Source organism: Epargyreus clarus, unplaced genomic scaffold (genome assembly GCF_041222505.1).
Source record: "Epargyreus clarus isolate Ecla_fem2 unplaced genomic scaffold, WU_Ecla_fem_2.2 ptg000002l, whole genome shotgun sequence".
NCBI classification, from domain to species: Eukaryota; Metazoa; Arthropoda; class Insecta; order Lepidoptera; family Hesperiidae; genus Epargyreus; species Epargyreus clarus.
Genome location: NW_027332210.1, coordinates 7418824 through 7434551, shown reverse-complemented (window position 1 = coordinate 7434551; position 15728 = coordinate 7418824). Strand labels below are relative to the sequence as shown.

Here is a 15728-nt window from a genome sequence, read left to right as displayed (position 1 = left end):
ATTCTTGGCCAGCGAGGTAGAATAAATCCTTCTCATTATGACAGTTTTTGTCTCGTACCTGTCAGTGGGATAAAAAATGATTAATGATGAAGTTATAATCAAGTATTCCATACTCACTCAGACATTTAATCTATATTTATTTTTATTTATCTTACAACAGCTACATCACACGGTAATAACCTTCGCTAGCCTTCACACAATACACCTTGAACTTGAAATAATAATGTATCAGCGCCATCTGTGAGAACATACATGAACTACGTAGATATGACCTTACGTAGGTAGCGTCTAAAGTTTTGTTAAACGTACTAGGTACTTACTGTGCAACAATTTAAAACAGTATTAGTCAATTAAATTAATAATAAACATTATTACAATATTTACTTTCAACTTAGTTTTTCATAGATTGCATATTATTATCCTTATTTATAAAACTTTTATAAGTGAACTCGTTGAAGTCTTTTATATGGCGCAACAATTAGAATGATTGCATAAATGTAGAGTTCGGTTTTTAAGCGCTATTCAGTAAGTATCGTATTAAGTATAAGCGTAATCTAAAGAAACAAAAAAGCCTCGTCATAAGAGGCTATTCTCATCCGACTTAGTAACTTTTATATCTAATTTATATTAGCTATTAAGAAATAAGGAAGGTAGGTAGTAGCAAAATTATATTTAAATCGACATTATAAAATATCAATACTGCGTCATCTAGTTGGTCAATATTAACTATCAGTAACGTGAGTGCAATTTTAATATTTTAATTTTAGTGCTTACAATTTGTTTGCAATAATATATTCACTATTGAATTGTTCAACGTTTAACGTAATCTGTAAACTGTAATTACAACAGTTGTATTACAACTATCTAGCTTATTGTTATCTGTGCCTATCGTAAGGTCTTTCATCAATGACTACCTCAACTGCTTGGCATCCCCATTGAGAGTGAATAGGATGTATGCTGTATGGCCCATCACGATGCCAAAGATCACTTGCTTACTATTTACTTCAAATAAACAAATTTGAACAGATATCATTTATTCAACTTCTTTGAGGATTTTTTACTCTAAATTGACGTTTTATGTAGTTCCAATATAATAAATAACAGCTTGTATGTGTGTCTTCGATTCAGTGACCGTATTTCCTATGTAAGATTTACTTAACATAATAAATTCAGACAGGATAGAAAAACAATCTTAAATTTTAGGTTCTTTATTTGTACGATTCGTTTAACAATATAATTATATATTTATTTATATCATAATAATACACAATGGATATATAAAATACATATTTTTAAGGTAATTGCAACGAGAAATAAAATAAATACAATAAATAAATACAGTACAAATACATAAAATTCGGTATGTATTACATAAAATGTTGTAACATAATTAAAATAAATTAATAGAATACATTTATAAACATTAAGATTATTAAAGCCTCGTTACTACTTGAATATGTGTAATATAATACAAAAACTCATAAAATATTTACATTTTTATACTTACAAATTAAATAGTTATTAGAAAATACATTTTATATAAATAATTCATGAGAGAAGTAAATATATTTTATATGGTGCATCGCGATATATAAGAGATATTAATTTATAATACAAAGTTAAAGAAGCTATATTAGGACTATAGGAAATAGACTAGATCACAAAGTAATTAGAATATAGTACACATACATATAATTAAGAAAATAAACATTTGTACTAAAACAAATACACAATTACGGATACCGTATAGGGTTTGAAAATATACTAACATAGTATATTAGGAAGGGTCATACAAACTCAGAACAAAGTTATTGAAAACAAAAACAACTTACAACAATGTTCGTAATACTATCCCTTACAAAGGGATTTCGTTCAATAAATACTTCATAAATACATTCTTACTACTAAAAATAAATAACACATTTCATGCGCACGTTTCGCTTACTCGAATCATCATTATCATAACTGATATACAAAATCGGTCCTAGAGTAGACCCTTGTGGGATGCCGTATATTTAATCAGACTTAGCGTGGCCGGAGTAGGCCAAGTTTTGAGCTTCGTCGATTGACCGTCCCCAACCGTGACCGCTGCTGGCGTAGTGTTCCTCATGGTGTGGATGGGCAACAACTTCATAGCTGGTTTCATGGTGTTTGCTTGCCAGAAGCTTCTTCAGGGCAATGATACCGGCGACAAGGAGAGAGATCTTGGCAAGTAGGACTGCCTTTGCGGCAGCGAAGGCGATGATACCCAAGAACAGAGGAATAAGGGCCATGATCTTGAGCTTTGCGATAGCTAAGAGAGGGAGGAGCTGCTTGATCTTCTTCTTCTTACCACGAGCTGGAAATAAAAGAAAGTCTTAAATGTTGTATCAAAAATCACAAAAAAAATAATTCCGATTATTTTTATGTTATCACTTTTAAGTGTTATAAATTATTTAATTTACTTTTTATGGACTATTTAGTCAAGAATGTTCACTCATTATTAATAAAAGTTTATCAAAATGACCACATAATACCCATACAGGTACATTTCTCATTCCACGCATTCTTTGAATACTAAACCTACATTTTGCTTTTAACCTAGTTTTTAACTCGTGAGTAAATTTGGAATTTGGTTCGCAGGTCTTAATTGTGTTTGACATGAGTTCTTACTTTAGGTGTGATCGTGCTTTTATTGTTATACGAAATATTTATTAAATATTTTTGTATTCCTATCAAGTTATAATATTTACAGTTGCAATTCTTTTCAGTGTTAAACGTTAGAGTTAGACTAAATGTTTTGTTTTATGTACATTATGCATTTTAAAACAAAATGTTTATCATAGTAGTAATGATAAAATCTTTAAGACCGATTTTGAATGCTGCCTCTTATTTTGAAGTGTACTTTAGTTTTGGAGTACAAATATTTTATTTGCTTTTTATCTATGCCCTGACGTGACCGCCCATGGACAAGTCTTATTTAAAAAACTGGTAGCTTTAACGACTAATCTGCTTGGCGACTATTTAGGAGTTTATGAGTCTATATCGTCTAATATATACGCATCGCATATACAGTCGCGTAAACAATGTAATGTTGACAGATTTTTCAAATACCGCACGTCAGTCGCTCAAGCAGCAGATTAGACACATGAGCGGCAGCGGCTTAAGGAATATTCAAATTTACTTTTATAGCTACATAGCTTAAATTACAATCGATAGTATCTAATAAGCAGTCAGTTCAAAGTAACAAAACTGTAAACAAAAAGTAAACAAAACTGCGCGCGAATTCCCAATTACCTCACTCAAACCTGCATACACCATAAACAATCTACCTACTACTAGATATCAAACCATAAATTTTACGATCGAATCACGTAGACCAAACAATCAACAGAACGTAATTTACTAGAAACGGCAGATCATAATTGCTAAGGCGATTCAACTTTCTTGAACAGGGTGCGGCGATTTCACGTGTTAGGAAACTTGTTTCGCCATAAGGACTGGGAGTTGTATCGTAAGCTACTTTCTTGACAGGCGCGCCTTGCTCATCAGTGTCATCTGTACGAAAATGTCGTTCGAGAAGCCTACACTATGTTGGTAGGTTGTTGTCTGTTGGATTGTTGTTTTTATATTGACTTACTACAATATGTTATTGTCAAGATTGTTGTGTGTGGAATCGTTTTAAAGTTGACGTATTTATGTTGTTTGGTAGGGACGTATAAAATAAATTTGTTGTAAGTTAGAACATTAGTTAAATTTTGTTTTTATGGTAGTTCTATTCGGTCAGATGAGTAATTATATATGTCATAACGTAAAATACAAGAAAATATTTTATATTTTTATGAGTTCGGCTTTCATAAATAATAAATTCAAAAACCATTTATAAATGAAAATGTTAAAGTTAATAAAAAATGTAGTAAAACCGTGGACCTTCAAAATAACGATATCAAAATGAAAATGCATTAAAATATATTTATATCTTTCCATCTAAGATTTACTTTTATCAATGATAAATAACGATAAAATCTTATAATAAGTAACTTAATAATACTATTATTAAGTACTAGATAAATATTTAGAAAACCCGCGTCAAAATAAAAAAAACACATATTTAGCAGTCGTCCCTTAAATAATATAACAAAACATGGACACAGTTCCTAAGTAAAAGTACTAGTTATATAGGCCCTATAACTAGGTACGATAGACTCAGTGAAACACTTTCTACTATTTACATACAACCATTGTTTCGCGATCAAAACTCTAGCCACGTGCTCATAACTTAACGTGAATTGATTTAAGAAGGATGTAAAGTTTGTACAGAATTAAATTTAAAGGTGAGAGAAGTCTTTGTGTTTCTACTCTACATTTTAAGTAGACCTTCAGAAATTTTATAAAAATATTTTTCACAGTTCTTAGGACCCATCGTTAAATTAGTGGTATCATGAAATGTACCCAAAATAGAATACAGATATTTATATAATCTAAAACAGGAAATTACCGGAACTTCGCACGAAACAAGGAATTTCTCACGTACTAATCTTCGACCAGACGGCCGGCCATATCTAAATTACGAAATAGAATTCTAATTGATGTCTAGGTATTTTTTTATTCTCTTTAAAATACCCAAATATTTATTTTTTTATCTTTGTGAAAATTGTAATCTACTAAAATCGATATAATTGTATTAAAAATAAATACCGGACTACTTAAAAATATGGCTTTTGTCACCTCAACTATTTAAACGAATACATTAAAATCCGTCAATCATATAAAATGTCTATAGGGCATGCCAAATAATGAGACATATATACGTACGCTCAAAAAACATTACCTTCCACAATCGGATAAAAAGATAAAAGTTCTATATCTACTCCTAAGATTTTCAATAAATATATAGGTACCTGATGACTAAATTGGAACGCCTCATGCACCAAATAATATAATGAACAGTAAACAAATACCAGGATGACATGAACACGTAGTAGCGCACAAGGCCGAGTCCTTGATTGCAAATAAGGTGTATTGATAAACACGTTACCGTTACCACAAATGAGAACACGTTGCGTTACGCCATTTTGAACCTTAGTGCGTTGGTTGACATGTTTTTTCTAAAGTGACTAGGTAGTTTAAAAAAGTAATAGCTCGGTGGCTTCGGTTTCTGAAACTAAAATATCAGGGTTCAAATCCTGTGAACTAAGTATTGAAATTGTATGCGTATGAAAAAAAACACACTTACATTAACGTGAATGAAAATTATGAAGATATATTATATATGAGACATATTTCATGATTTGTATTTTTAATTTAATTTGATTTGAAATTCGACCTCTCAATTTGGAAGTCCGGGATTCAAATCGTAGACAAACCAGATTTTTTGAATCTATGTGCCAATATGAAGAAATACATCAAGAGGAAATCCACATAACTAAGAATTCTGTGAAAAAATATATTGTGTATGCAGTCGATTAATCCGCACTTGACCAGCGTGGCCTAAACATTTTTCATTCTGAAAAGAAACCCAGGCACAGGAGAGAAATAAGTTGATAGCTATCTAGTTTAATATGACTCGACAGTTCTGATTCAGAAAAGATTCATATCATATATACACACTCTCATATGTCTATCAAATGAATGAACACGTCTAAAGAATGAAGCCATCGTTAATCGTCCAGTCAATACTAATTAAAATTTATCTTGAGGCATTTTTTATAATTACCCGACTGCCAAGGAAGGGTTATGTTTTTCGCGCGTATCTTGTATGTTTGTCTTTCTTTATTTGATCCGATCTTGCGAACGGCTGGATAAATTTCGACAGTTAAGGTGTCATTATATTCGTCTCAATGACCCGAGTGTCCTTAGATAGGTGTTAGAAAAATAAAATCAAAAGGGCGAATTTATGGCGCGAAATAGTGACACATTAAAAAAAAAAAGTTAACCGAACCTATCGAGTGGGGTATCAAATGAAAGTAAATTAAACGTAGATTATAAAAACATATTTGTATATATATAAAACTGCAAGATGACTGACTGACAGACTAATTAAATGACTTTTTCAGTTTTTAGAAATCAAACTACAGCCAAAACCGCTTAACTTAGAGTTCTGAAATTTTGCACAAGGGTTCACTATATAGCGTAAATAGGTACTAAGAAAGGCCTTTTGGAAATTCTACCCCTAAGAGGGTAAAATAGGGGAAAATGGTTTTTTGAAATCCTTTAATTTTGAAGCAACTGCTACAAAATTTTGTATTTGGCTTTCTGGATAGGAACAAGGACACACCTATTTATCCCCATCCAAAAAATTAACCCCGTAGAGGGTAAAATAAGGGTTAAAAGTTCATTTAAACAATCGTCAATTTTGAAGCAAACACTATGAAATTTTGTATTTAGCTTGTTGGATAAAAAAAAAGAAATTCTACCCAATACGAGGTAAAATAATGACCGGAACTTTGAATTACTGAAGTTATATATTTTATGGAGCTAAATGGTGGATTGTTTTTGCGAAATAGTAACACGTTTTAAAAAAAGTTAACTAAACCTATCGAGTAGGATATCAAAATAAAGGAACTTAAAAGAGATTACACATACGTTATATAATATATACATATGTATTACTCATCGAGATGACTGTCTGAGTCATCTCGATTGTTGCTTAAGAGTGCTGGAATTTTACTCATAGGTTCTTTATATAGCGTAAATGAGCGCTATGAGGACAAAATAGGATAATATTGTTAGAACATCTTTTGTTTTTGAAGCAGATACCTACTATGAAACTTTGTATTTGGCTTTCTGGATTAAAATATTAAACGCCTATTTCTCCGTTTTTGGAAATTCTACTTCAGCTTTTATAGTGCAGTCGGGTTTTTTGATTTTTTAATTAATTACTTGTATTGAAGTTGCAAACGATCATGCAGTCGATCTGATAAGTGGCTACCGCCGCCCATGGCCATCTGTAATCAACCCCAGATAGGATTAGATATCCTACCTGAGGTCGGCCACAGATGCGCCGCTACCCCTGAGGACTAAGTTGCAACGCGTCGGAAAAATATGTCTTCCTTACTACAACCACCTTACCTTTCAAATCAAAGCACAGCAACGCTTAATACTGCTGTATGTCTGTTATTGGGCAGAATAAAATGTGTAAGTGATGCATCTGGAGTTAAACAAGGGTTGATCACCTTCTAAACTTTACTATTTGAGACCACGGTTTCGAAATTTAATTAAATAAAAGATGAATTGTCAAAAGCCATGATCATTAATAAAAGTGATTATGAATTTTACTCCTATGAATAGGAGATTACTACGAGTAGTATGTCATAGGTCATGGTACCCACAACAGAGAGAAACGAAGAAACACAAAGACACATACTAAATAAATAAGGCTCACACTGCTTGTGACACAAAAAATAGATGCTTTCGATAATTTGAAACATCAATACGTTGAAGCGAAGCAAATTACCAAAATAGTCAATAATGTCTAATATGTTTGTTCTTTAAAAAATAAATTAATCATAGTTTATCGCTCATAGTAGTGGTGATAAGGTTGCGCGTAAAATACTAGTGAAAGCCCACATTTCCTTATAAACATGCGAAAGTAGGGAAATAGCCACAAAATCTAAATATGGAGAACTTTGACAAAGTAAAAGTTGGATATTATACAAAATACTAACATTAAAAAGTGAAAAAAAAGCATTAAATATTACGACAAATTAAGAATGAATATTACCAACATAATCGTTGGTAATATTCATAATATTTAAATTTAATATTGCCAATATGTAAATATTAAATAACACGTAAGTACTTCACATAATTTTAAATAATTATTTTATCAGTTAAATGTCACATTTCATTTACGTAACAAATTAATTTTCACAATAATTTATTAAACTTTTTTATATAATATTTTTATTATTTATTTTAAGTATATTGCTCATATAATTACACAACATTTTTAAAGTGTTATATTAAAACTTGTTAACGATATTATAACACGTAAATTATTTGGCTCATTTTATAACAATTTACATAAAAATACATGCTTGTAAGATTTTAAATTATTGAAATGTGGATGTGTTAACTATGTTATTTGAGGGTATAAAATCATTTTTTTTAATTGAATAGGTATACCGAATTGTAGAGCTCTAAAGCTCAAACTTCGAACCCTCTAATTAAAGGATTGCATTTCAAGTCTCTAATCTGTGCTTAATAACACACTATGTATAAATCGTCATCATCATCATCACCAATCCATTATTGTCCCACTGCTGGGCACGGGTCTCCTCTCAGAATGAGAAGAATTAGGCCATAGTCCACCGCGCTGACCAAGTGCGTATTAGCAGACTTCACATACCTTTGAGATTTTTTTTATATAAAATCACTCAGGTATGCAGGTTTCCTCGCGATGTTTTCCTTCACCGTTTAAGCAAGTGATTATTAATTTCTAATACGCACATAACTTTGAAAAATCAGAAATGGCATTTGAACCTCGGACGCCTAGATCATGAGGCCGAGTTTCTTAACCACTAAGCTATCGCTGCTATATATGTATAAATATTATATACTTATGTTACATGTGTATGTATGTGTAACGAAAGCTCTAGTTGGAGCTTTCTATTGATCCGTTATAATACTTATATATATCGCAAGTAGTTCTACAAGTTTGATTCTACTTGTCAATTGTGATTTCACAACTGGTTTTTGATTGTACAAGTCAACAACAATCTTATACAATGTCGGGATATGTTCATAGTCTGAGCATATGTAGATCGTAATGGATTCACAAAGCAACCCCGGGCGCGGTCGGGATACGGATGGGTAAACACTGGTGGTGAAGGTGCATGCTATTGACGTGTTTCAAAGGACATATTAATCTTTCAAGAACAGTTTTAACATACTTCTTGTACGTCCTTAAACCTTATCGGAGATTAATAAGTGGTTTGAATAATGGTGGCCACTAATCTGTACCTATTCACGGGTCCACAACGGGGCAATGTGATTGAACAATATTTTTTCAATCCCCGATTTCGCAAACCAATCCAAAAAAAAATGCAAGGATTTAATTTACGCGACTTCATTTTCTCACAAAACTTTAAGAAATGTTATATAACATCAAACCGTATCCTTATCCTTACTATTATTACTATTATTACTATTACTATTATTACTATTATTATGATGTTGTCTCTTCTTCACGCCTAAACCACTGAACCGATTTTAATGATTTTTTGTACAAAGATAGTCGAGAAAGGACATAGGATAGTTTTTATCCTGGAAATCCCACGGGAACTAGGGATGGCGATCTAAGATCGATTAATCGGAGAATCGATCTTTTGGACCAAACAAAGTCGATATTTCGATATTTTAATCGATATTAGTAAGGATTGAATCGATAACTATGCATTTGATCAAGTGATGATCTTTAGCCAAGTTGGTGTCTATGAGCCTGAATGAAGGTACGAATTATCAGTTTTATGTATGTTAGTATGTCATATTATTTTCTTTTAAACGCGGGCGAAGCCGCGGGCAAAAACTAGTTAGCCATAAATGATAAATTTATTAAAATTGATAAGTTAGTTGATAAAAAGTAAAAGCTTAATGCGATCAGAATCATCAAAGTCATTGCTATCGAATCGTGACTAAGCCGTCTGTATCAAACCACAATTACACTTTTTGCTCTGTTAACTTCATATTGAATACGGATGACCGTTAAGTAATAAATTGGCGGTTTATTAACTTATACTATATACTAGTAGTGCCCACAGCTTCGCTTGCGTTAAAATAATTTGTACCTTCATTGGTATGACAGTTGCGTCATCTGTCGAAAATTGGTCGTACCAACTCAGAAACATTCTTGGGCTCATGCACAAGAACTTTGCTAAATATCATCATATGATCAAAAGTATAGTTAACGATTCTATAAAGGACATACAGATAAACATTCATTTTTATACATACATAGAAAATTGCTACGATCACTTATATTTTATTCGAATGTATATTGAGATGCGTTTCATATAAGTACGTTCTAATTTGTTTGTGATTGTTTGAATTTGCATTTTTATATGTTGACTTGCTATTGGCGAAATTTAATATCTATACAAATAAATATAATTAAAGTGTCTGTTTATAATGTCAAAATAACAGCTTTTACTAAATGCTTATAAACGTGTTTATGTACGTATATACGGTACATGAAAACAAATATATTTTTTGTCTGTCTGTCTTTCTGTCTGTCTATCCTTTTGCCTGTCTATCTATCTGTCTCTTTGTTTCGTTTATTTATAAACTCATAAAATCAATAATTCAGTCTAAAATTTCAGCCTAAGTAAACATAATATTATGTAAACATAAACACTGGCTTTGTTCTTAATATCCACAAAAACCAAAAATGGGTTACAAATTCAAAATTTCACGGTCATTCCAAACACTAAACGACTATGTTCGAGAAACATTCAAATTCATCTCGTAATTCACGGTACCTTTTGTCTCGTAACAGTTTATGTAATATTCAAAAACGAAAGTAGTTGGCAGCACTTCTATAGGTGTGCATAATTTGTGCTAATTTATATATTTACTTTGCTTTGAAGTCGAACGTATAATGACTAATACATATAATTTTGCATGATATAAAATTCAATTGTTATTATTTAATTGGAGCATCCGTGAAAATGGTTCAATTAACTCGTCCACATATATATGCATAACTTTATTTGTCGATACCGATTTAATAATTTAATTCTAGCGTCTTTAAATTTATTTATCTCATACGAAAGAATGCTTTCTCACGTCATTATTTAAATGTTTACCGTACGTTTTAATTGATCAGTGAAACTGGTTCAATTAATTCATTCATCAATTGGTTTAATTTATACTATGCGTAATTGTAACAACTTTATTCTAATTATTTCACTTTTTATTGATGTATATTTTTTTATGAAATTGGAATTCTTTGGATTTTTTTTTGCTCTACTAATTTAATTATATAATCCCTATAATCCCTGGGACTTTTTTTTGAATTTTTATCACTTCAGCTTGTTTATTAATTCTATTTCAAACATCTTACCTTCTTCAAGAGACCGCTTCATACCCTCGACGATAGAGGACGGTAGTTTGAATTGGATGACATGATCCTCCAAGAAGTCAGTAGCGGAGTCCACCAGCCTGGACTCTATTTGGGCTTCTCTAGCTCTGGGTTCTTCAGGCAAGGGTTCGAAAGCCCTCGCAGACCTTGGGGATCCTGTGCCAAGAAGCTTCACCCCTTCCGTGATGTTCAGCTCTCTGGCCGAACTAATACTCTGAACGTAGTTCAATACGTTTTCCTGTAACCGAAAATTTCAATTAAAATGTATATATTTCAATTAAAATGTAATAAATAAATTATAATGCACTAATCTGTGTTTAAATATTTGCGAATATGTATTCATTTTGCGGCATATTTAAGATAATATTAAAATAATTGATTTAATATTTTGATCCAGTTACATTTATAATGAAATTATAATCACTTATTAGTGCTAGTCAATTTTAAAATCGGAATTTATTATGCATTTCTAATTCGTCAGTAGATTACTGAAAATGCTCTAATTGTTCTATTTTTTCAATTATTTCAATTTCTTAAATTTTTGAATAAGAACAATCACTGAGCACTGAATTTTAAGGTAACGAAAATGTTACTAAATATAATATAAAACTAAAATAGATCACAATCACTTAAACTTTATCCTATGATATCAAAACTTAAAAGATCACTTAAACGTTATTCTATCATAACATAAATAAATCACTGCACATCACTTCACAGCACGAACCTTGATACACAGAGCCACATCGCCTTCAACACACTCCTTGACGACGCCCAGGACTCTTCCCATTAACCCTCGATCATTAGTGTCTTTATCCAGCGGCATTCCCCGCGCCGCCACCACCAAAAATAGGGCAACTACAAAACTCCTCATGATTGAAACTACCCCTACGGCCGGATAACACGCAATGTGACTTGAGTGTCCAGGCAGCCTGTTTTATGCCTCTCACCCCACTACTGCGGGCAGTGAGAAGCGAACTAAATGGGGCCGATTATACACGTACAGACGAATTTAGTTAATACGAGCGATGGTTACGGTCCACTCATTCATATTCGTAGTGAGTATGGATCAATGGTTGCGTGGGATGACTACACGGCGACACAGGTAGCTAAAACCGCGCGAACGGTCTTGATACTTGACAGGTGTTATGGATTTTTGACCCACTTCGAAACACTAAAGGAAATCATCCTTGATTTTTGTATGAGATAATAAATAAATCCTAATAGTATAAAAAATGTTTTATTAACCTTATTCTTAACAACCTTCTGACCTATTTTCGGGTTGGACAAATAACTATAAACTACCGTAGTTTAAAATCACTACCTAACAGTTTGTTACTGATGTTACAAAATTTGATAAATTTAGTATGAACTATATATATACTCTTAGACATATCTAATCTTCCTCATAAGGAAACCATCTTATTTCTCATGAGGGTCAACGCACCTATCATCGGCTTCGATAAACTCCTGTTCTATATGGAGTTGATTACAGATATCCATGGACAGTGATCACTTAAGATCAGGTGAACTGCATGCTTGTTTACTACTTCAATCTTATAAATAATTCGCCAAGTACGAATCGAGTTCGCACATGGAGGATTCCGTACCAAGTGCCACGTACCATATGTTTTATGGTTCTTATTTGTATTTATTATAATAGCAGGTATAGTAGTAAACGGATTGTAAAAATTTCAACTGTCGTCCTAGTACGGTTCGAACGAAAATTGCCCCCTTTAATATTCAGCTTTATTTTATTTTTATGTATTTGTTCTTATAACGGCCACCGTTATGCATCCTCTGTAAAAATTGCAATTGTCTATCTATTACGGTTCCAGAGATAGAGCCATGTGACAGACAGACAGACAGCGAAGTCTTAGTAATAGGGTTCCATTTTTAGCCTTTGGGTACGGAACCCTAAAAAGACATATAATTTATAACGATGATAGCAACATTGTATTATAAACAAGCGAACCTACAATTAAATTAATCGCAACCCACATTTATAACCTACGACCGTAAAAGCGTGGGTCCCATCCCTAATGGAGGCTAATTTTTCCACCGTTTGTTTTCTCACAGAAAAACAATAGGCTCGACTCCGTATCTTATAATCACGAGCCATCTCACTTTCCATTTATTAACTCCAGCTTTTACAACTGACGATACGATCTATTATCGTAACGACGACTATAATTCCTTTATTAACACTTCAACTTATTGCTACTAATTGATTTAAGCCTACATAAATGGGATACCATTTTTTGTAGTGTATAAAAGCTGAAATGTAAACATAATTTTCGGCATAAGCCTAATATCTTAATATGACTTACTCTTATGATAAGTGTACTAATTTTATTATTGCAACATTATTTAACAGTTTCAGTTTTTGGATGTATTGCTATATTAGACAAATCTACTAAATGTTGATTATTAAGTAGATTTAGCTAGTTTCGTATAACATCAAAAATCTCATTATAATATTACAATTGTATAAACAATAATTAGTTCAATTAAGACGATATGTCGTCATGAAGTCGTAACATATAAAAACTTAAGTTTTAACAACAAACAATCGTTTAACTGCCATTTACGCACTTATTAAAGTCTATTGTTCTACTTATTTTAATTAAAAGTATATTTTTCATATAAACCACTGAACTATCTTAGAGAAAGTATAATTTTTACGAACCGTTGAGTAATCAGAGTAAATAAATATACTTATTATATACTTAAAATGAATTTTATGTGCATCTTTTTAACTTAAATATAATTTGTTTTCATTTTTATTATGTGCATATTATTATGTAAAGTTTAATTATGTGAATATGAATTATATGAAATTTGTTGGTATTTTCCTATTAAAAAGTTTTGTAGTGCATTGCTAAAATTATGCTTGGTTTGCATACAAACTTGATTTTCAACGAAATTGCACTACACATAGGGTAAAGCCAATTAATTAATTATGTTTATTATCCGCATTGACATTAACAATAGATTTTGGAAAGAAAATTCGCTTCCAAAATAATACTTATAGAAAATCAATAGAAAATCATCCGTAATCGACTTCATGTAGCACTCCCACAATAGTCAGGGTTAATTAAAGGGGTCTAGAAGGTGGTAGAACCCTTTGTGGTTCGACTCCGGCGGCACCACCGCCACACCTACTTCTACCTAATAACAGCAGTGTTAGGCGCTGCTGTGTTCCGGTTTGAAGGGTGTGGGAAGGGAGACAGACTTTTCCGAGGCGTTCCAGCCTAGTCCTCAGGGGTAGCGGCGCATCTGTGGCCGACCTTAGGTAGGAATGTCTAATCGTATCTGGGGTTGATTACAGATGTCCATGGGCGGCAGTAGCCACTTACCATCAGGTGGACTGCATGCTCGTCTGCTACTATAATAAAACATTAAAATCACATTCTACGTCAAAGTATCAAAACTCATAGTCGTTCTAACATGTGAAACGAACTCATAATGATGTTAATCGCTCGTGCCTAGGTGATAGAAAACAATGAGTTGAAGGTCGGGATTTCTATGTACTCCGTTTGTTAGGGCAAAAGTGGTAGTATCAAATAGAAGTAAGAAACAAATGGTTCCTAAGTAGTTGCCATCCATGGATATTTATAAACAAACCTAGATAAGATCGAATAGTATCAACGCAGATAAGATTGAATAGATCCTGAAGTCAGTAACGTCAGACAACTAACATCCGTTTTTAATAGTCAATCTATCCATTGTTGTGCCTACTGAAGATCGAAATTTGACAATTTTAATAGAGAAAATCTGTCAAAGTTCAATGTATGTTTGTGCTATCATTACTTAGAAGGCTTAGAAGCGCTCTATTGATATAATGAACAAAAAAGATGTAGTGATGCTACAGTTGAACTTTATACAGTTCTGTCACCGTTAATGTCCACTTGATGGTAAGTGGCTAGTACCACCCATGGACATCTGTAATCAATCCCAGATAAGATTTGTCCTACCCAAGATCCGCCACAGATGCCTCGAAAAAGTATGTCTCCATTATCACACCCTCCAAACCAGAATACAGCAGTGCTTAAAACTGCTGTTGTTAGGCAGAAATAGGTTTGGCGGTGGTGCCGCCGGAGTCGAACCACAAAGGGTTCTACCACCTTACTATTACCTAAGTCATTCTAAAAATATCAATTCCCATGAATTCATCCTAAGTCTTTCATAATTTAATATTATTTCCCCGAGAGATTAATTAATGGGTTAACGACGACCCTAGGTTAGGTTCTATCAAAGAGAAAAAGCCTCAACCGGAAATCGAATTCCGAACCGAAGGAGACAAGTTCCACAGAACTAGTATGTGGTCTTAAAGTAGTTACTTTCTTTTTATAACATGTTGGTAAGCTCGCATTATTTCTAACCGGTGGTTTTCTTGTTTATGTAAACCTGCGGGATGATAGCTGGCGATGGGAGATGAGCTATTCTGTCTTTTATCGTTTGAAGACCATTCATAACTTAGGAAGTGTGAAAAGCAGGTATTTAAAAGTTCTATTTTTAATCATTAGCACCATTAATGAAACTTAATTAACACTTATTTTAACGGTAAAAGAAAACATCGCGAGTTTTTTTTAAACACAAAAGTGAGGACTGTGAGGAGACACATGCCCAGTAAAGGGACTGTAATGGGTCGTAGGGACAACAAAGT

At 32.6% G+C, this 15728-nt stretch overlaps 1 protein-coding gene across 1 annotated transcript; it reads right to left on the bottom strand.

Annotated features, from left to right (window-relative positions):
- Nucleotides 1-1546: 1546 nt before the first annotated feature.
- On the bottom strand, nucleotides 1547-11984 carry Osi9 (osiris 9). The gene is made up of 3 exons (XM_073079096.1): nucleotides 11787-11984; nucleotides 11042-11297; nucleotides 1547-2338 (listed from the first exon to the last, which is right to left on the bottom strand). The coding sequence occupies exons 1-3, from the start codon at nucleotides 11931-11933 to the stop codon at nucleotides 2016-2018; spliced, it is 726 nt and encodes a 241-aa protein (XP_072935197.1). The 5' UTR covers nucleotides 11934-11984; the 3' UTR covers nucleotides 1547-2015.
- Between the last annotated feature and the right edge of the window lie 3744 nt (nucleotides 11985-15728).